Here is a 22,499-nt window from a genome sequence, read left to right as displayed (position 1 = left end):
CTCCGGGGCACGGACGGAGCGACGTGGGGAAAGACGGAGGGATGGAGGGGCGGGCGGGCGGGCGGAGGGACGGACGGATGGATGGATGCCCTTCGCGGGAGGTGGCCCCCCTCCCCTCCTCCCCTCCCCTCCTCCCCTCCTCTCCCCTCCCGCCGGGCCGGGCCGGGCCGGGCTGCTCCGCTCCCCCCGCGGGGCCGCTCCCGCCCCCGCCCCGTTCCGCCGCCGCATTTAACGGGGCTCGCTGCCGCCGGCCCGTCCCGTCCCGTCCCGGCCCGTCCCGGCCATGGCCCGCCCGCTGCCGCTGCTGCTGCTGCTGCTGCTGGCGCTCGGGCTCGCCGCCGCCGCCAAGTCCCCGTACCAGCAGGTCCTGCAGCACAGCCGGCTCCGCGGCCGGCAGCACGGGTAAGCGCCGGCCCCGCGGGGAGCGGGAGGCGGGGAGGACGGAAAACCCCTTTTAAAGGCTTTTTCCCCTGCGTCTGCCCGAGTCCCGCCGCGGGGATGCGCCCGGTGCGGTCCCGCAGCCCCGCGGGCTCTTTGTGCGGGCACCGTGGGGAGCGCTCTCGGTAACTGCTGCTTCGTTTCTTCCTCTTTCATCTTCTGGGAACTTTTTCTTTCTATAGCTTTTCTGCCTTTCCATCGCGAAACTTAGTATGGCAGATGTCGGTTCAGACCCTTCAATGCTGCTTTATCCCTGCCAAAGAAAAAGGGGATAAAAATCCCTAGATTTTGAGCCGTCAAAGATTTTGTGTAAAGAATTCTCATTTTCATTAATTTATAGGAGGAAAAAAAAAGGAAAATCCCTTCCATGTCAGCACCAATTTACTCTTTGACTGGAAATCCCAGTTAAACTTGGAAGTTTTCTCAACAAAAATAATCACTTATTTACTCATAAACCTAACAAGATAAGACCTGTGGAAAAATTCATGTAGACCTCTCTTGCTTGATACACAGCCTGTTATAGAGTGAGTACTTCACTAGTAGGCAGAAAACTAACCCAAGGTGAATAGTTGTTCCCATTGTTTTTAAAATGTATTAGGAATGGTGAAAGGATGAAAGAACTTTCAGCTGGCTTCCATCTCTCAGGATGGTGGCAGTGATTGAGTTGAAGCTTCTGTTAAAGTGTGTTGCTGGAAGCAGGGTCATGAAATACTTTAAATAAAAAAAACTCCCAAGATTTAGATATTGCAATTTGACACATTCTCTGGCAGAGATCCAGGCCAGAATTTACGATGAGGGATGTTCTGTTTGTATGTCTGATCAGGGACACAATCCAAGAGGCTAATTCTGACCTGCTATCTATTTGTCAATAATGCCAGAATTGCAGTGATTTACGTAGAAATACAGTGAATCTTGTTCACCATCTCTGTGTGATGTGAAACCAGGTAAATAGTTCTGCTGATAGCCCTGAGATTGAAGTTTGCTCAGGCTGAATAAGTTAGAGCAGTCCTGGTGTAAGGCACTCATCTCTGCACAGAGAAGCTTGTTACACTACTCCCTGCACAATTAACAGCGGCTCTGGGTGAGATGTGACTGTGGCCCACTCTGGTGCCTGAGATCTCTGGAAGACACAAGGAACTGGAATTCCAGAACTTCCATCTGACTTGAGATAAACCCAGTGTAGCTGATCACAGCTCTTTGCTCACTGCTCCCATTCTGATGGAAAGAGTGATTTAAACCAAGCTAACTTTTGAACTTACATGGAATTTTGAGCATTGATTAATGATGTGCCAAAGAGATACAGCAACACAAAACCAGCCCAAAACATCCTGGATGTTGGACATGTTGTATTGCTTGCAGGAGCCAGCTCCAGAGGGATGTGCAAGCAGGACTTTCACCCTTTGCTGCGAGCATCCCCCACACCATCAATGCCCCTATTGAGCCGAGAGTGAGTTGGGAGGCAGAGCTTGGCTCTACAGCAAAACTTGTATGTCTTAATTAACTTTTTTAAAAATGAACCAGCTCAAGTCAGTGAGAGGAGCTGAAAAGTGCATAAGGAACATTAACATCTGAAGATGAAAATGTAGGAGTGCGCTTCCCAAACCCACCCAGCTTTTTGGGCACAAGGTGATGCTGGGGAGTGCCATGGCCACAGCCAGCACAGGTATCTGGGGCTGTACATTGACTCCTGCTTTTTCTCAGCCTCTTCCCAAGCGCAGCCCCTGTCCCAGCAGCTCCCAGCTGCTGCTGCCAAGCAAAAGGCTTTGGCTGAAGGGGAACAATAGGCAGTTTTATCCTGGAGTCAGCGTGGCTGGCTGGGAACGGCATGGCAGAGGTGATGAACTCCAACGAGGAGAGGGAAGAGTGTTGACAAATTCATTTTAAGCCAGACTGGGCAAGGAACCAGAACATGCAATGCGGGGAGCCGCTACTACAGCGTGCCTGCGGGAATCATTGATAACACAGTCCCGAGCAGGGATTTTTCCACGCTGAGGAAAAACTGGAAAGAAGTTTTCCCCCATAAGTCAGGGAGGGAGGAGCAGCCTCACAGAGCTGCAGCCCCAAGGCAGTTCAATACCGTGCAGGAGGCACAAGGGTTTTCTTGGCAGGCTGCTCCCGGGGATGCGGGGGAAGTGATCAAACAAGTCCTTCAGTAGCCAGGCTTGTCAAGATGAATATTAGAGGGATTGTCCACTGCCGTCAGCCAGATGTTAAAATTGAGGCAAGGTTTGGAATTTCGATGTAATTGGAACCGTATTTCGGCACGGCGGGGCCGGGTGGCCAAGGTGGGCTGAGTCAGAGAGCACAGACGTCTCTCTAAGTGATGATTTGGCTTGGAAGTTGCTGAGTCTGGGCCAGTCTGCACCAGCCGAAAGTTTGGGTTTGTGATTTCTAACTTTTTTGTCAGTAGGTTCTTGCTGCTTGTTCGCTGCCTTATATAGAGAAACTGAATGAAATCCTTTCATGAAGAAACAAACTACCATTACCGGATGCGGCGGTAATGAGGGAAACGATGGGCTGAGCCTGCCCAGGTCCCGCAGGTCCTCTCTTTCCCCTCGGGGCAGGATGGAGGTGCCTGGGACACGCAGGGTCGGATGCTGCCTCCGCAGCGCCCTGCAGCAGCCGCGCCAACAAAGGCTCATTGAAAGCAAGCCAGGCTCCCGCCGAGGTTGGCACTGGAGTCAGCCGGCGTGGAGGAGACCCTCAGGTTAATTCACGCTAATGATGGCCCGTTCTGGGATGCCGCTGAAAAGCAAGCACGGCCGCAGGAGGACTTGGTGGTTGGGCTGCAAACTCTGCTTTTGTTCATTTTGGGGGGCAAGCGGGCAGCGCCTCGGTCAAACGCAGCGGGACACAGGCTGCTGCCTGTTCTCCTGAGCAGATCAACAAGACCTTCACAAGAGCATCTCCAGACCCCATTCGGAGTTTCGTTTGTGCAAACGAAAAGTCTGCCTCGGACAGCACACAGCACTTCTGACAGGCTGAAGTGATGATTTATGTGTTTTGCTTAATTATTTGTTTTCCCTTCAAGTATTGGCAGCCAATACTGTGCATACTTTTGGTGATGCTGCTGCAACTGGGACGTGGCGGTGGTGTTGGGAATCCAGCCTCAGCTGGACTAAGCATCCTCAGCTTGCTCGAGCATTTGCTGCGCCTCAAGCCCAGAGGCAGTTGATGACCTTGCAACCCAGATCCATAAATCATATCTTTTGTGCTGACCATGTTTTGCCTACACATGTGGCCAGGCAGGGCTGCTGGCCACAAACCACAGAGAGGGCGAGCCAGGCAGAGCAGGGAAATGCTGTGCTGGCCAAACCAGCAGCAAGGAAACTCCCAGCTCCAGCTTGACCACATCTGTGCTCACGGTGATACCACTTCTTAGAAAGCTGCAGGGCTGCAGTCAGCTCTCTGCAGGGTTACTCACACATGGAACACCAGCCACCAGGTTTTTTTGGCTGAGCAGGAGCTCTTGGTACCTTATGGGCTGACACAGCCCCTCTTGATCAGCGTTGTCATATCTGGTGTGTTGAAACAGGGGAGGGCAGTGCCACTGCTCCTTTTCCCCTCATTCAGCATTCATGTCCAGAAATTGCTGAATCTATCCTACAGCCAAAGTTCTGGGTTTGGTGCAAGTCTGTAGGCTGATAAATATCTGTCTTATCTTTTTTATGTCCTGGACAATAGAATAATAGTTTCTTTTGCAAGGATTCGTATTATTGCATAACTTTAGTGAGTTTTAGCTGAATTTTGAATTTTAAGTAGCTCTTCACCATGGAAATTCGGACCAAAGTATTTTTACTTGATTTCTTTATATTTTGGTGAGAGGTGGAACATGGAAAAAAGTCAAGAATTTTCACTCAGTGAAGAAAGAGATGCTCTGGAAGAGTCAAGAGAGATCTCTTTCACTGCTTCCTCCACTTCATGCTAGTCATTGTAGGCCTAAACTGAGCCAGCTGACTTGCAGCTCTCAAGGTTTCCTCCCTTGCCATCCCAGCAGGGCTCTCCAGGCACAGTTGGGTGGGGTCTGGTTCCGTGCTGGGGGTCAGCACTGGAAGGACGGAGGCTTACAGGACCCTCTTCTGCTCTGTCGTTCCCTGCAGCCCCAATGTGTGCGCGGTGCAGAAGCTGATCGGCACCAACAGGAAATATTTCACCAACTGCAAGCAGTGGTACCAGAGAAAGATCTGCGGGAAGTCCACGTAAGTCCCTGGGTGCCAGACAGGGTCTCCCCAAAGACCCCGTTGTGGAGGTGGGTGCTGGGTGGCAGAAGCAGATGTGGGATGTCAGAGCCCATGATAGGTGTGCCATGTGTGACTGTGTTAAAAATTGGCTTAGCTTTTTACCCCCTAAGAAATACTTGTTTTTCTAAAACACTTTGATGTTAAGGATGAAAAGTGCCATGTAAATATAAATCCTGATGGTTTATTCTAATTGCATTTCTATATATACTTATATAGCTCTCTGTGCTGTAATGAAGTGTGTGCCAGATGTTTTCTAGTACTGTCTGTCTCCATGATAGGCTCAATGCTGCCTGGAATTGAGAAATAAAAAAGGGGAAAAAAGAGGCAGCCCAGAGCTGTTGGATATTGGAGAGAATGTAAAATTCATCTCCCTCTGTTTGCTTTGGAAGGGAAAACAAATAAAAGGAAAGAGGTGTCAGCTTTAGCCAACACTCTCCGACTCCACCAGGAAAGTTAATCAGACTTGCAGGCCAATTCCACGTCTAAAATTGCAAACAATAATATTCAAGTAGCTGTTGCATGAAGGATCTGTGTGAGCAGCCTCAGGACATTCATTTGAAAGATGCAGTCAGCAGATAATTAAGGCTATGCATGCTTGACTATCTGCCAGGCTGTGGAGCAGGAGCAGAGAACCTTTTTCTTTGCTGTAGTCCAGACTGGGCTTTTGGACACCCTTGCTGGCCCACAGCAGAGACCATCACAACTCCCAGGGTCAGCACAAAGATTCCCTGAGCAGTCCTGGCTGTGGGATCAGACCTGTGGGCCAGGTTTCATCCTGGATCTGCAGGATCAAGAACAGGAGAGAAAAAAAAATTTCCTCTCATTTGTTTCCCTTATGGCTCAGCGTATATTGTAATTAGATCTATAGCAACACGCTGTTCTTCACTGCAGATTTGGGTTGCCATCCTTGGTTTAGCTGTGACAGCTGGCTGTCAGGATTCATGATTCATGTGTGGGGTTGGTGTGGGAAGGAGGGAAGCAAACCAGGAGTCATGGCTGTGCATAGCTTTTGGCCTTTCATTGTACTTCACGTGAATTTGCCCTAAGGAGGAAAATTCTGCACTTCAGGAGGATGTATTGCTGGCTGCGCCATGTAGTGTGCATGCATTGTCTTACTTATGTCCACTTGTCTTTACAGAAAAAGTAAAAGAAAAAAAAAGAAGGAAAAAAAAAAAAAAAAAGAGAGAGAGGCAATATTGTAAAAACAAAACAATCAGACGCCCTCCCCTTAGTTCCACAAACAAAATTTTGGGAAGGCTTAACTTGGGAGATTGGAGTTCAGGTTGTCATCTTGGCTGAATAATGGTGCTTCTTGACATAAAATGGACAAGTTTATGGCGTGGCAATATGGTCACATGATTGCCTTTTCTGATAACAGAGTAGCTTAGCATGTCTCCAAAGAAAACACGACTCAGCTGTGGATGTGGGAGAGTTTTGCAGCTGTGGTCACTGAAAGGCAAAGCAGTCCAGCCATGGATTTCTTTAGCTCTGAAGCAAGTGAGAAGCTAACCTTATGTACACCAAGTGTGCAGCTGTATTTGGCACAGACAAACTCATCCACTTATCTCGAGGTGGAGGTGGTATAACTGGCATCTGGCAGTATTTCATTATTGCATTTGAGGAGATGGGTTGATTCCCTCTACCTCATTTTCTCTGCTTTTACCCAAGTGTTTCACCCAGTGATGCATCACTGAGAGAAAAGCACACAGACCATTAACCTGCCTGTTAACCTATGAGGTAATCTTTCCATTATCCACAGAATTCCCTCACTATTCTTTGCTTTACATCATCTCCTCAATGGGTGTTATTGTCTTCTCTCCTCCCAGTCATTCCTGAGCCTGGGCCCTGCTTCCCCTTTAGCGGTGCTGGTGCAGAACAAAAGACACGTGCCTTGACTCAGATTTTCCGGGGGACCCTGGGACAGCTCTGATTACAAATGTTTGCTTGTGATGGCTCCCACTGGACATGGTGTGCCTGGCATATGGAAGCAATCAGGAGTCATTTGGGCTATAAAGGACATGATGCATTATGCTGCAGCAGTCAAATTCTTACAGCAGTGTCAGGAGTGTGATGCTGTGCCGTGCTCGGGTGCCAGAGCCCAGGAGGTCAGGTGGGCATGGCTGATGGTGCTCAGCATGAACCTCCAAACTGGCCCCTCCTGTTGGACTGAGCTGGTCCATGAGAGGTTTTGAGGATACCCTTAAATCCTTGAAAAAAAATCAGGATTTGGCACGTTTATCATGACTGGGTGGATCCAGCCTTTGCTTGGGATCTGTAGTCAGCAGTCCTCTCCTAAAGCTGTGTTCGTGGTCCTCTCCATCAGCCCCAGGGGGAAGGTGGAGCTGCATAAGCATGGTCATTTTCTCCTCCTCGTGAAAGGTTTTTCCCACCTGAGAACAGCAGTCCTGGGAAGGAGACACTTAACCCATCTCCTCTGCTTCACGTTTGACCTGGCTGTTTTCCTCTCTATTTGCTTAAAGGGTCAGCAGTGCCACAAGCTCCACTTGCAGGTGAGATGCTTGGCTCTAGGACAGTTCTGAGTGCTTTAGCTTCTTCCCTTTTCCTGCTCTGAGCACTGTTTCAAACAGGTAGTGGGGAGGGAGGTCAGCGAGAGAGCAGGAACTGCTGAGGAGCAAAGCCGAGCTCCTGCAGAGCTGGCAAAGAGCAGAGAAATTCATCCCTCAGCAAGGAAGGCAGAGAAGTTGCTGCAAGCCTGTAGCATAACTTCACTCCCTGTGGAGTGATCACATCCTGCATCGGGAGGCTTGGAGTGACTGGAGCAGCGAGGGAAGCCAGCCTGAAAATCCCAGATGTGCTGGGTCTGTAGTGCTGGCCTCGCCCCAGGCTGGGAGGGCTCAGCCCCTGGGGAGCTGCAGGTGCTGTGCTGAGCTCCTCCCTGGCTGCTGGCAGAAACAAGGAGCTCACACGCTCTGTGCACAGGGGACTCTGGGGGCTTTGTGCATTTGGTGCTTGGGAGGCATCCTCTGGCCCACTGGGGTGGAGTTACTCCACTGGGGCTGTTTGTGCACAATGGAAATTTTAACTCATGCAGCAGAAGAAGACTCCTACCTCTTTATCTGCTTTGTTTTTGTTTGTTTAATTTGTTTTTCTCCGCTGAAGTATTGGCTCACACAGTCACACAGAGGAATTAGGTAGAGGATTTATGTAGAGTTTTTATCACTGCTGATGAAGGGAGATAAGATAGTTGGCAAGAAGTCTGACACTGCTTTGATTTCAACAAGCGCTGAGACAAAAGTATTTTGGTAATTAGGTAACTTTCCACTGTTGGTTATTCCAAAGTCAAAGATATAGTTTATTCAGGGTATATTTTTATCATTTTGCATATGTATTTTATATTTTTCTCCTTCCCTTTTGCACTGGACTCATTCTTCCAGAATTAAGGTTGCAATGGAACATATCCCCACATACTGTTTTGTCTTGAGAATGAAAAAACAACTCATAAATTTTGGTTTTGATTATTTTTTTGATGAATAACCCATTAATAGATTTTTTTTCCTTTTGAACTAACTTTCCTTTTTTCATGTGTGATGTACTTACCTCAGTTTAGAAAAAAAATTACAGGAACTTATTTTACAAAAACAAAACATATGGGCTTTGTTACAGGAAATTATTACAAATGGATCTTTTTTCACTAATATATGCCTAAGCTTATTTTTATTACCTTGAAAAATGCACTTAAAATTTAATTTCAGCTCCTAAGAATGCAACAGCAGTGGAACAATGGCTAATAAAAGCCTAAACTAAAGGAGCTTGCTTCTGCAGGCAGACACAGATAGACATTAAAGAAAACCAGAGGCTAAAAAACTATAGATTTTACTTGAAATTACTCAAGAGGAGGTCAGGAAATTGTGGCCAAGACGTTGCAGGGTGGCTGACAAATGCTCTTTGTGTGAGGGCAGTGCTAATCCTACCCACATCGCTGGCATCCGCTGTGTCCCGGTGGATGTGCTGTGGGCTCTGAGCAGACAGCAGAAACAGGGATGGACTGGGCAATTCCAAAGGATTTTGTGCAGAACCCAGAGCGTGGAGCAGTGGCTGGGAGGTGTTCAAGGGAAGCATTCCTCCCTGGGCAGCAGGCTGTGGCTCTGACCCAGCTGGAGCAGGAGGTGCCAAGAGCAGCCTCCCTCCCCTGTGGATGTAGGGCATGGCAGCGCTGAGATGCAGTACATCATTCAGCCACGGCTCTGCTGCTCCTCTCCGAGGGCTGGAGGTGCTGCAGGACCAGTTGGGGACATGGGGCCACCCCTGAGCAACCCCTTGGATGGTGCCCTTGGTGGGCTGGGTAGTCTTTTGTTTCCACCTTGTCCACCAGCCATGGGAGGCCAAATGCCTGAAGCTGAGGCTGTGTTTTATAACCCTCATCTCTGGCTCCTTGTAGGTGCCAAGCCTTGGCTGAGCACCTCTGTGCTCCCCTGGCCTTTGCAGCAGTTTGCCAGTGCTCAGATTGGTGATGTGCCAGACAGGTACCAGGTGATGCTGACGGCCACCTTCGGTGGGAGAGTGAGACACGGGACTTGGGAGTCCCTGCCCAAGTGGAGCTGGCCCTGTTTCTGCCTTGGTGCTTCCTGCCATGAGCTTCCCTTCCTGCTGGAGATGCCCACAAACCCAGTGAAAAGCAGGAGGTGCAGTCATGGAATCACAGAATGGTTTGGCTGGGAAGGGACCTGAGGCACCATCCAGTTCCACCCTCCTGCCATGGGCAGGGACATCTTCCACTTGACCAGGTATCTGGATCCCTCCCCTCCTGGCAGGCACCTGGGGTGTGTGCCACAGGCTGTGTGCATCCAAGTCCTACTCCTTTGGAGCAGCTCATTAATCTCCAATTGATCTATAAGTAAGGCTTTTAAAGCCTTCATCAGCACTTTGGAAAGATTTCTCTTTAATCAGCTCTTCATCTTTGATTACAGGTCTGAACCAAGGGAACTGTCTAGACTGGATTTAGTTTCTAGGGTGAAAAAAAGGAAAATTGGAGGTAGGGGAGGGAAGTGGTGGGGGAAGAAAGAGTATGTTTCCAATGAACACGAGACAGGGGGGCTGGGAAAGTGGAGCAGCGGGGTGTTAAGATCTCCAGTAGTCAAAGGAAGGGATTGCTTTAGGCAAACTCTTTCCCACATGGAATATATAATGTCTAGACAATCAGTCTGGGTTTGCTTTGTAATTCTCTTAGGAAACCGTGACACAGAATTTATTTGCTTCTGTCACAGAAAAGCAGGTATTTGTTTCACTTTCTGGCTCTTAATTGCCCTGAAGAATTCCCTATTAAACCCCAGGCATTTCCACTGTTTGTTAACAGTTTTAAAATTATGACAAATATCTGAAGCTGGAGGATTTTCCCCTCTCTTTGAGTGAGTGTGCTGACCCTCAGCAATACAGCATCCTTCTTGTCTCAAATACAACTGGGAGCACAGAGGAAATGCTTCTCCTTGGGAGGAACACCTATCCCCTGCCTCTCTCAGCCCATCAATCAGGTGGCCTTGTTACTTTCATACCGAGCATAGAGCCATAGGTGAAATAATCCTCTGGGAAAAATAAACAGGCAGCTTCTGGATTGATTTTTCTCCTCTTTCCTTTTTTATTTTTTTTTTTTTTTTTTTTTTTTTTTTTTTTTTTTTTTCTTCTCCCTCTTAATATCAAGCCACGTTCCCTCAAATGGCCACCTTTGAGAATCAGATGATTGTTTCCCATTGAGCTGCAGATCATGGATGTGGTTTTCAGGCAGCTCTCACTTATTTAGGGTCTGCAAATTGTCAGGACAGCCTGGGATGGTGCCTCTGAGCCCTTTGTGTTTAGGAGGGGAAGGTGCTGCCAGTCAGAAGGACGTGCTGCTCAGAGGGTGCTCACATGGACACAGCTGTGCTGTGGCACTGCCCAGGCTGCCTGTGCATGCACTTCTCACCACTGGTGAAGTTTCTCCTTGCAGGGCTTTTCCTGAGTCCTTGTGCCAGTGCACATATCTGAGAACAGGGCTCTCCTTTCCCTCCAGGTCTGCCTTTTGTATGGCCATCATTCCTGGTGGTGCACAAAAACAGGGTGAAATGAGAGGGAAACGCTTTGCTGGTGTGGTCCAACAGCCACGGTGGAGCTGGGGGTGTTGCCTGAACAGTGATGAGATGTGACAGCAGCAGTCAGCTGGGGAGATCCCCAAATCCCATGGGAAGCGTGCCCAGATGAACCAGCACTGGCAGTCTTGTTGGGACTGTGGAATCAGCTTCCATCCACTGTTCGTATAAAGTCCCCTGGAAAGCGTGGTTTTGAAAAGAAACTGTGTCTGCTTTTGTCTGTTGAGAAATTGGCAACATGCAGGCCTGAAGGAGATAAAAGTGTGGTTAGTCTTTTGTTGAAAGTCTGTATTTCTAATGAAGAGTCTGCTTGGAAACATTCCCAAATATGGATGGACCCCAAACTGTAGCAAATAGAGAAAAAGCTGTGAGACACTTGGTTAATCTGCCGTATCCATCTCTTATTCCAGAGTAATCAGTTACGAGTGCTGTCCTGGATATGAGAAAGTGCCTGGAGAAAAAGGCTGCCCAGCTGGTAAAAATAAGTTTGACATTTCTTGGACTTCTTAAAACTATACAGCTGCCTAGTAAAGGGAAATGTTATAAAATTGCTCGAAGTGGATTTCATTTTTGCAATTTATGCACAATATTGCCATGAACAAGTCAGAATGGACTCGGTGGAACACCAGCCAAGGGTCAGATCAGCTCCAAAGCATGCTAAATGTTCCAGACATCTTAGAACCTTGGATGTAACTGAACTTAATTGAGCATGGGAAGGCCATAAGGAACTTCTTATTCCAGCAAGTAATATATCTGTATTGGAAATTCAGTGCAAAGGAATGATAGGGTAATAAACAGCTCTGCCAATCTCTGCTCATTTTTATATTCATAGATTCATAGAATGGTTTGGATTGGAAGTAACCTTAAAGATCATCTGCTTCCAACCCCCTGCCATGGGCAGGGACACCTTCCACTAGACCAGGTTGCTCCAAGCCCTGTCCAATGTGGCCTTGAACATTTTGGCAAGCATGGGGTTAGCACAGTTTTATTTAGGAGAAAATACAGTTGATATTGGGAGTGAATAAATTGGGTTTATTGAATAAAGCCACTTTCTGCTTTTGCTCTTGGAACACTTTCATCCACAAAAGTCTGGTGCCTCCAAGCTAACCACATGGGCTGGTGCACGTGGTCAATGGACACTGACACCAGCAGTGTCCAACACCAAATCCCAAAAACCGGGATACAAACAGGATTGGGTGAAAGTGATCAATATCTTTGCTTGCCTAAATCACATTTGCATAAATCCAGAATAAGTCCATTCAAACTTGCAAGAACACAGTAGATCCTGGATTACTGCTGTAATTGAGGGTGAAGCTGTCAGGCTATGATCATTTTTTATCTAATTATTGAACAGACACCCATCCCCTGACGTGCTTCATTTCCCCAGGTGTTCTCACCAGCTATGCTTTAATTCAGCCACAAGGAGGAATGATGTTTTTGGGAACTTAACCTTCTCTTCTTTCAGCTCTGCCACTTTCCAACATCTATGAAACCCTGGGAGTGGTTGGGTCTTCCACCACACAGCTCTACTCCGACCGCTCCAACCTAAGGCCAGAAATCGAAGGACCGGGAAGTTTTACAATTTTTGCTCCCAGTAATGAGGCCTGGGCATCCTTGTCTGCTGTAAGATAATTCCTCTGTTTTCTCCTCTTCCTCTGGTTGTCCCTAGTGGAGATCCAGCTCTGCAGGGGTCTGGCAGGATAGACATAGTACTGATAGAGGAAGGACTGTGGATTTCCAAGACGATTATCACTGTAGTGGTCCAACAGCTCTAGAGCTTTGTGTCTGAAGAATCCCATCACCAGAGAGATGTGGATGTAGAAATCCCCTCATTCAGTTTTCCCTGCCTGTTACCATTAGGGATTGAATTGGGACCTGCAGTAAGAAGCTTCCTATCCCTTAGCAGTTTTCTTGTTGACCCTTACATCGCCATTCTGGCTGCTCTTAATTTGTACAAGCAGTCAGTCCCAACTGGAGACTCAGTAATTCTCACATGAGTGTGTCCCATGCTCAATTAGATACTCATTTCCTTTACATTCATTTTGATTTTCTCTTTCCATGTCTTGTGATATTTCTACTCCTGAAGTGGTCACTGCTGTCCTGCTCCCATTCCAGTCGAGAATCCCTGCAAACAAGAGCAATTACTAGGGCAGGGAGGGGGGATATTTATGGGTCTCCCCAGTGCCAAGCCTCTGCCCCAAATGCACCAGCAGAGCCCCTTGGGCAGGGATGCTGCTATTGGGAAAGGTCATTTAGTGTATTTGTCGGTGGCCCTTTTGCCTTCCTGCTCATTTCAATGCAATGATCCCGCTCTGGAGCTGCAATCACCCCTCTGTGTGCCAAGGATGAGGTGTCACAGCTCTTGGCTGCTTTTGTCAGGCAAAAGATAAAGATTTGAGAAAGCTGAGCTCTTAATTTACACAAATGGGATGAGGCTGAATGAATCACTCAATATTCCTGCCCACACCCCCACCTTGGGAGCACCCTGGGTGCAGCCAGACCTCCTGGTACTCCCTGACAGATGCCTAATTGCACTCAGTACTGAAAAACTGATTTTTCTGATTTTCAGGAAACTCTGGATTCCTTAGTGAGCAACGTTAACATTGAGCTGCTCAATGCCCTCCGCTACCACATGGTGGACAAACGGGTCCTCACAGATGATCTGAAACACGGCACCACACTAAACTCCATGTACCAGAACCTGCCCATCCAGATCCACCACTATCCCAACGGGGTAAGGCATTCACAGAGTCACAGTGGCTCAGGCTGGAAGGGACCACAGTGGGTCACCTGGTCCAACCTCCCTGCTCAAGCAGGGTCATCCCAGATCACATGGAACGGGATTGCATCCACATGGTTCTGGATATTTCCAGTGAGGGAGACCTCACACCCTCTCAGGGCAACTTGTTCCAGTGCATGGCTGCCCACAGTAAAGAAGTTCTTCCTCATATTAAACCTACCCACAGCAGATCTGCCTTTCTGCTGCCTTGCAGCTCCTGCACTGTCCTGGGACCTCCAGGTCTCTTTAATGCTTGGGTTGACAGCTACTAATTTAAGATACTTGTTATGAAGGAGTTTGAAAAGAATATTTTTAAGCAGATGGTTTCCTCAGTGCTGTTGCAGGGCAGTTGCCCCCGCTGCTGTGTTATTCTGCTTGCCCAAGTATTGGATCTGGCCTATTTCCTCAGTCTTGAGGGTAGACAAAACCACTGATGATTTTCAAAGCTCTTTAAGCATGAAATATTTCAAACATTTTTCACAGAACATTCTCACTTTTGATGTGTCTTTTAAGGAAATCAAATTTCTGCTCTTGCTGATTCCATAAAGCTCTCGCTGCATTTGAAATAGAACAAGAACAGCAGCAGAGGCTGCTTTACCTTCTGGTTTTAGCGCATGTAACGCCCCATGGGTGTTTCCCTCTGCAGATTGTGACTGTGAACTGTGCCAGGCTGTTGAAAGCCGACCACCACGCCACCAATGGAGTGGTTCATGTCATCGACAAAGTCATCGCCACCACCACCAACACCATCCAGCAGGTCATTGAGACTGAGGACAGCCTGGAAACCCTCCGGGTGAGTCAGCACACGCCTGCTCCAGGTCTCCTTAAAGAGGCTCTCTCATCCCACTGCCAGTGAATTGTCCTGAAGAGCTTTGCCCGTGTCGTGGGCTGTGAGCCTGGAGCTGCTGATGACATCCTTGTACTAATGCAGCTCCTCTTGATTTAGGAAGAGAAGTGTTTGCTATCAGTGCAAGCAGGGTTTTATCACAGAAATTGTCACCTTTCTGTGGCTGCTCAGAAAAGAGAGACACTGATTCTGTCTCCTCACTCTTGTAGGGGAATCTTAGCCTCAGGAGATGTTAACTGTTCCAATTTGATGAGTCTTGATTTATTTGCCTTGATATTTGCCAAATTAAGGAAAACACACAGGGGATTTGCAGTTAGCCAGCTGTGGGTTCTGATCTGAGTTATTCACTGGAAGTACTGTGAGCCTTTCCAGGCATATCTGGGTATTCGAACTAGCTCTCAGTCTTGCCAAAAAAAAAAGGGCTCTTGTACTCAAATTTCTGGAACAGCAGAGAACCATGGGGCTGGGTCAAATTTATAAAGGGACCAAAGTGCTGAATGAAGCTATTCAGGATTTTTTTGTAAGTCCTCTGAAATTATAAAAGCCTTAATAAGTCTGGCCCTTAGTGTGTCCTTGGACAAAGTTTCTGACCTTCATATTCTGACTGAATGTGTTTTTCCCTCTCTCCCTATTTCTCTGAAGACTGCTGTGGCTGCGTCTGACCTCAGCAGCTTGCTGGAAAGCGAAGGCCAGTACACACTCCTGGCTCCGACCAACGAAGCCTTTGAGAAGATCCCACGAGAAACACTGAACAGGATCCTGGGAGACCCAGAAGCCCTGAGGGGTAAGTGCTTGTTTACTGAGGCCATTGGGACACTGAAGAGTATTTTTCAGTTCTAAATTTTTTTCTCAAGCACAAGTCAACAGCTCCTTGATACACTCTGACAAGAGCTGCAGCAAACAGATGTGACAGAGTCCATCATTTTAACTGGGCAGCCCAGCTCCCTTTGGTTGTAGATGTGTAGACATGGCAGGAGTGGCATCCAGATATGGATGGGGGAGCTAAAGCACTCCCTTTTCTGTGTTTTCTTTTAGCACTTAATGCGCTGGTGGTTTCTATTGATCCAGCAAGATGCAAGAAAAGTAATATCTAATCAGTGTAACTTCCCCTGACAAGTGAGTTGAGTACCCATGTGAAGCCTGTTGAAGTTGGCAGAAGTGTATAAAAGTGATGCTTTTTGGGCATTTTTATTTCACAGGCTGTGGAATTAAAATCAGCTCAATTTAAAGTGACTGCATTTTATGGAGTTCACCGTGGCCATTGAACAGGACCCCTGAAAGCTGCAATATTTCATAGCTGGCTTTTGCAGCTCACTAAGACACTCTCCCCTCTCACAGACCTGCTGAACCATCACATCCTGAAGTCAGCCATGTGTGCTGAGGCCATCATTGCTGGCCTGACCATGGAGACTCTGGAAGGAACCACCTTGGACGTGGGCTGCAGTGGGGAAGAGCTGACCCTCAACGGGAAGCCCATCATTGCCAACAAGGATGTCCTGGCAACCAACGGAGTCATACATTTTGTTAATGAGCTGCTGATCCCAGACTCAGGTACTGGTGCCTCTCTGCAGTGCTCTTTCTGCCTTTCTTTTGTCTGTTTTGCCAAGGAAGTCCTGGATTTAGAGGGCCTAGTGATGAGTGGATAACCTTTAATGCAAGGTTACTATGTGTTGCTTTTCTTTTCAGCTAAGACTGTGTTTGAGTTGGCACAAGAATCTGAAGTCTCCAAGTCTACAGACCTTTTCAGACAAGCTGGTCTCAGTTCTCATCTAACTGGCAGTGAGCGAGTGACCCTCCTTGCCCCAGTGAATAATGTGTTCAAAGGTAAACCGGAGATTAAATCCCTTTCCTCCATCAGTTTGGGCCACAGATCTCCTTCAAACAGGCTTCAGCCAAATTTCAGTGCACAAATATGCAAATCCTCTCTCAAATACCTCGAGGCCATGGCATCTAGGTTTACAGTTTAAAGCTGATGTGGCTAATGCTCTGTACTGAATGATTTTTAATGTCTCAATAGCCTTTTTAAGTGAATCACTTTTTTCCATACTTTGTGCTGCAGATGGACTCCCTGTTATTGACAGCAACATGAGAAACTTGCTTCTGAACCACATTGTTAAAGACCAGCTCTCCTCTAAATATCTGTATCATGGACAGAAGCTGCAGACTCTGGGGGACAAGGAGCTGAGAGTTTTTGTGTACCGGAATGTGAGTCCTTCCCGTGTGCTGTGCTCCTTGGGGCTGAGTGATGCTCTGTGTTCTAATGTTATCTAACGTGTGAAAAGTGGAAATGAGCATTGTGGAAAGTATGAGCATCTCTCTCTCCAAGCATATTCTGATGAAATTTTCTTTTCTGCCATTATGTTTGCAGAACCTTTGCATTGAAAATGCCTGCATTGCTGCCCATGACAAGAGGGGAAGGTTTGGGACCCTCTTTAGTGTGGACAAAATGTTGACTCCACCGACTGGCTCAGTGATGGATGTTCTCAAGGCAGACCATCGCTTCAGGTGACTTTTCTGCTCTTCCCAAGTGCAAGTTAGGAGCAGAAGCGCTGCCAAAGCCGTTTCTATTTATTATGGGCTGTAGTCATGGCAATGTATATGGTTTTTTTAGCACAGAAAGAGCTTCCAAAACCATGGTCTCTCTAAATTATAGGGAGTGAAACTTCAAATAACCCTCAGTCGGCCGTGAGCCAAGAGTAAATAGCTCCCTTAATACCATAAGAATCTGGCTCTGAAGCCATCCCTGCCCATCAGATCCACCGCAGCCAGGCCTCCGTGACTCCCCATACCATCTGGTCCCCATGGAGTCAGCGCTCCCAGGTTGCTTTGGCATTTCTCACACGTTCTGGTTGAACTCACAGGCTCATTTCCTCCCTAATCACTCTTTTGGTAATTTGATTTGCTGGACCCCAGCAGGATTTCACAATTGTAACTTCCCAGCTCTCTCTTGAGCCCGGCACGCAGCTGAAGTGGTTTGCGGTGCAGCATTTGATGCATGTTTGCTTTGCAGCACGTTGGTGGCTGCAATCCAGTCTGCAGGTCTGACAGAGAACCTGAACAGGCCGGGAACCTTCACGGTGTTCGCTCCGACAAACGAGGCTTTCCAAGCCATGCCCCAGGGGGAGTTCAACAAGCTGCTGGGTGAGCATCTCCAGAATTTCTGAGTGACGAGCTGCTGTGTGTGTCTGCTGTGATGCTGGGAGGAATGGCCAAGCTCCTCTGCTCTATCTCATTCTTTGGCTCTGTCTCTTGGAAACATGAGCTTCCTACCCAACGGAGTTGTATGAGCAGAAAGCTGAGGATGCACAGAGTGGCACTGGATTCCCCAGCTGGGGTTTGTACTGCCTGTGTTCTTGGAAGACATGTTTGTAGTGTGTGTCATAAACTCACTGTGACTTTTAATTTGGCTCTCCTGGTGGTGTAAGCGAGATAATTCCCAGATATTTCTAAAAGAACCAGTGAGGCCTCTGCCTTTTTCAGGGATGAAAGAAGTGAGACCGTGACTCTTGACCACACAGGAGCAGGGTGTCTGCAGTAAGTTTTGCAAAGAGAAGACATGATCCACATCCAGCCTCAAGTCACACTGTATGAAATTTAAGTAATAAAAGGCTGGGGCTGCTTCTCCTTCTCCTTGTACGTGGACAAAGCAGGAGGTCCAGTCTAATCCTAGGAAGCCAACAATGTCCCATTCTAGCTCAGATGAAGACCAGTATCCTGAAGAACACAGGCATGCAGGCTGGATGTGGAAAAAAGCATGGGAATGTTTAATAACTCCCTTCTGGATAAGCAGCATGATTTATTTTGTTCATGTTGAAAATTGGTTGTGGTTGGAAACAATGTCAGGTATTTGGATGTAATGTCTTCATGTCATTAAAAGCCAGCCAAACACTGACATCATAATTTGGGAAGCATCTGCCCATGGTAGCTGTTATCCTTTTAAGTGCAGGGATGAGGAACCAGTAATATCAGTCCAGTCTTATGCTTAATGTATAAAAATTTCAGAAATGTTTTGCAGCCATTGTAAATGGCTGCAGGAATGAAGATTCCCAGATGCAGACACTTCAGATGTTCTTTTCTCACACAAATGTTTAGCTTATGCCTCTGATGTAGAAGTGGACTGTGCTGGTGGGGATGTGCAGAGTGAATTGTGGCCACCCTAGGAAAACCATAGTGGAAAACAGCTTGCATACCATCTCTGAAAGCATTGAAAGAAAAAGTCCCCCTTGCTGAGGGAGCTGCTCTGTGGCTGGAGGCCACCTTTGCACTTGCTGTCTGTGGGTTTGTCAGTGACCCTGTCTGTCTGTGGGGTTTGTCAGTGGCCCTGTGTCCTCTGAAGGAGAAGATGGAGAAGCACCAGGCCTGTGCTGTGCACATCACCACCCCTTCTGGGAAACAGACGGTGCAGGGAAAGCACCTTATCTTCCTAAAATCTGTTTCAAAGCACAGCTGTATGAGTAGAGACCCAGTGGGCCGGTATCAGGGCATCAGTCCATGAGGCATCAGTGTCACTTCTGCACTTTTCCCCTTCCTACCCAGCTGTGAGAACTGTTGCCAAGTGACACTGCCCTTGGTGACATTTGAAAATACCAGAATGCCCTGTCTGCTTCCTTATTTCACATGGGTCTTTCCCCACCCCATCCCAGACTTCCTTGGGAAGTGAAAGCAGCAAGAGAAGCAGGTCCATTCTGAGAAGCAGGTTCTCCCTTGGCACAGTGAGAGAACGAGGGACAAAAACCCAAGAAAGAGAGAATTCATGTGTAGAGCAGGCTTGGTGGGTATCAAGGTGGGACATTGGGAGAGTGTCCGTCTGGACTTGGGAACATGCCCTATCCAGGCAGGAATGGCCTCAATGCCCTAACCAGGCCCTTCTGCCTGGTTTTCAGTTTTGGTTTGGTTTTTTTCGGTTTTACATTGTTTCTTTGCGCTTTCGGGAAATCATGGTGTTTTGCAAGTAATTCCATTCCAGCACATGAAATATGGGGAAGCAAGTGCTGATGCTGGTTTGCAGAGGTAAAGGTTTTCTTCCCCTCCCCCAGGTAATGCCAAGGAGCTTGCCAACATCCTCAAGTTCCACGTGGCTGACGAGATCCTGGTGAGCGGCGCGGTCAATGCCCTGGTGAGGCTGAAATCCATGCAGGGAGACAAACTGGAAGTCAGCATGGTGAGTCACCTCACATGGGCTTCTGTGGTCAGCAGGGCTGTCCAAAGCATGTCTGTGCTCATTGGGATGGTGTGGGATCATCTCCTGAGCGTGTGCACAGTCCCACCGGTGTTTTCTGGGCTGTACTGGAGGGACTTTCATGTGTTCAATTCAACAAGCTGGAAGAATGAAATGTGGTTTGCTTCAGCTTTCTCCCCAGATGACCGGTTGTAAATGATTTCCAGGGGCTGCTATAAATTTAACCCTGAGTCATGGGGGGAAAAACATAAATAAATGAAATGAATAGCTTGTGCAGCTAACGTATCTTTTTGTGTAATGAAAATGATCTCTGCATGGGCTCCCTTAGCGCAGCAGAGTTTATTTAGATATATAATTTCCTTTCACAAACTCTACACTACATTAAGGGAGCGTAGGATCCTCTATTGAGGAAAAAAATCATTCCAGAAAATAAGCAATCACTCTATGCATAAGAAAACACAGGACAAAAATGGAAGGATCTGTGTTTCCAGGTGCCTTGAACTGGCCAGCGTGTGTGCTGGCTTCTTCTCATGTCCGGTCCTGCTCTGCCCTCTCCTGATCCCATCTCCACAGCCATCCCCCTGGCTGGTGGATGTGCTCTGCTGCCATGGGACAGCATTCCCAGCTGGTTGCACTGAGGAAGTCCAAAGCTTGCCAGCCATTCCAGGACAAACTGCTCAAGCTAGAATTTGTCTTTATATTCTCCTTGATTGGCAGGAGGAATGAAATTGCCTTCAGCCATCCAGTAAATGAGTGAATGCAAGGTGAGGGGGGGTTTTAATAACATTGGAAATGACAGAAGATTCTCATCTGCTTTTTTTTTTTTTTTTTTTCCCTTTTACTGAACAGAAAAACAATGTGATACATATCAACAAGGAGCCTGTTGCTGAAAGTGATATCATGGCCACGAATGGTGTCATTTATGCAGTGAATTCTGTCCTGCAGCCACAGGGTAGGTCCATGGTGAGAAATGTCCCGAGCAACCTTGTTACACCAAAACTGCTTTGGGAGGGACTGGGGATACGGGGAAATTGCTTCAGTTTGGTGAGGAGATATTAGTCTATTGTGGGACTTTCAGCAGAAAATAGTGGAAGAAAGCAGCCTGAATGCTCTGACAAGTGTTTCAATGCTCTCAATGTCCCACCCTCAGCTTCAAGGCCACAAGAAAGAGGTGACGAGCCTGCAGACCCCGCACTAGAAATCTTCAAACAGGCATCTGCATTATCCAAGGTAAAAGGGAAAAATCTCTCACTGTAAAACTGCCAAAATCACATTTTGGTAATAACGACTGGGAGATCGTGTCACATTCATATGCTGACTTCCAAGGAAAGTGAGTGTATGTGTTTCATGGAATGACCCATCCTTTCTTCTTGCATGATTTAAAAATATAAGAAATAATAATACATTTTGCAACACAAAGCTTCAGTTTGCTGCACGCTGTGAATGTAACCTTGGCATGGTACTATTATATATCAGCTTCCAATAATGAAGAGTCACTCATCCATAGTTTTTGGAGACTAAGGATAAATGTATTGACATACAAATTTTTCTTATGGCTGTTGGAGATCTGTTGCATTTATGCAAACCCTGTGTTTTCTTTCCATGCAGGTTTCTCAGAGGAATCCTCGCCTAGGTAAAACAACTTCTCCAGCTCATTTCTAATTCCCAGTGTGTCCCCCCATCCCATAAAGAGAGGTTTCCCCTGTTCTCTTGCTCCAAGCAAGATGTAGCAGGACTGGGAGGAGAGGGGCAGGGGGATGGTTTGTGTCTGCCCCACCCAACTTGCTCTTCTCCTCGGCAGCACCCGTCTACTCCCGGATACTGGCGAGGATGAAGGAGAACTCAGGGGGATTCTGAGCCCTTCGTGAGCAGACACAAGTCAGCGCCTCCATCCCATCCACTCCAGCTGACAGCTGAAGAGAAAGAAGGACAGAACCGTTTTTAAAAACCAAATACCACCCTTAAATTTATTTTTGTTTGCAATGAAATGGATAGGCAAAATGAGAAGCCATATATATATGTATATATTTTAAGACCGTTTTTATTTGGTTTTGATTTTAAAGTTCCCAGACCAAGGAAATGTTTTGAGAGTTTTTTGTTTCTTTTGTTTCATTTTTGTTTTGTCTCTTTTTTTAATAAAATTATTCAACTTTCAATTTTAAACATACCCTGTTTTGGGCTTGACAAGTACATCCAAGGGCCTTTTATTTTTTTTTAATAAGCATGTTCTTCCTTTTTCCCTTGGATTTTAAAAGTCTTCCATGGAATTCCAAATTGCAGGCTTTTAACAACATTCTCTCTATTGACACTGAGAAAATTGCAGAGTTATAAGCAATGGTTTGAAGTATCCTCTTTTTTTTAACTGGGGTCTTTTTTTTATGCCTGTGGGTTAGAACTGTGCTGCATTTTGTTCATGAGATTTGAAATGAGAGTTTTCCCTGGCTGAAGCCTTCCATTAAATGATTCATTTTTAATAATGGTTGTTTTTTAATAAAAATTAAAAATAAAATCAAAAATATAAATATAAAAAGCGATGACGGTGCTTGGTTGGGTTTTTGTTTGGTTTGGACTGCCTGATGGCACCAGGTGGTCAAACCTGAGCACTGGGAAAGAGGGGAATCAGCTTTGGCTGGATCAACATTAATAGGTCTAATAGTTGCCTGAGTGGAACAGCAAAACATTTCTCTTCTCTAATCCTGGCCTGGAATCATTTTTTGCTGTTACTTTGGTGAGCAGTCACTGTCACTCTCCAAGGAGCACAGGGCAGCCGTGCACATCCTTCCTGCTGGATGCTCAGCCACCTCTGCTGGCAGCTGGAGCTCAGTGCCGCATTCCGTGCTGCCAGCAGCATTTACTCACCATCACAGCTTTAGGTTGGCTCTGACCTTGGAGAAACCCAGGAGTACGGGGCAAGAAAGAGAAAGAGACTGTCAAG

General features: G+C 47.1%; 1 protein-coding gene across 1 annotated transcript; it reads left to right on the top strand.

Annotated features, from left to right (window-relative positions):
- Positions 1-277: 277 nt before the first annotated feature.
- On the top strand, positions 278-22,044 carry TGFBI (transforming growth factor beta induced). The gene is made up of 17 exons (XM_040078222.2): positions 278-402; positions 4,539-4,637; positions 11,170-11,234; positions 12,225-12,382; positions 13,329-13,493; positions 14,185-14,331; positions 15,028-15,169; positions 15,724-15,936; positions 16,072-16,209; positions 16,445-16,590; positions 16,754-16,890; positions 17,396-17,526; positions 19,422-19,546; positions 20,414-20,516; positions 20,715-20,794; positions 21,173-21,197; positions 21,366-22,044. The coding sequence occupies exons 1-17, from the start codon at positions 284-286 to the stop codon at positions 21,419-21,421; spliced, it is 2,049 nt and encodes a 682-aa protein (XP_039934156.1). The 5' UTR covers positions 278-283; the 3' UTR covers positions 21,422-22,044.
- Positions 22,045-22,499: the final 455 nt, after the last annotated feature.

The sequence above is a fragment of the Hirundo rustica genome, chromosome 14 (assembly GCF_015227805.2).
Source record: "Hirundo rustica isolate bHirRus1 chromosome 14, bHirRus1.pri.v3, whole genome shotgun sequence".
In the NCBI taxonomy this organism is placed as follows: Eukaryota; Metazoa; Chordata; class Aves; order Passeriformes; family Hirundinidae; genus Hirundo; species Hirundo rustica.
This window is presented reverse-complemented; position numbering and strand designations above follow the sequence as displayed.

Excerpts from the sequence above, each read along its gene's own strand:
- TGFBI (XM_040078222.2), top strand. The coding sequence starts at position 284 with ATGGCCCGCCCGCTGCCGCTGCTGCTGCTGCTGCTGCTGGCGCTCGGG. Across the intron at positions 11,235-12,224 it reads AGAAAAAGGCTGCCCAGCTG|CTCTGCCACTTTCCAACATC; the intron begins GTAAAAATAAGT and ends CTCTTCTTTCAG. Across the intron at positions 16,210-16,444 it reads AGTGAATAATGTGTTCAAAG|ATGGACTCCCTGTTATTGAC; the intron begins GTAAACCGGAGA and ends TTTGTGCTGCAG.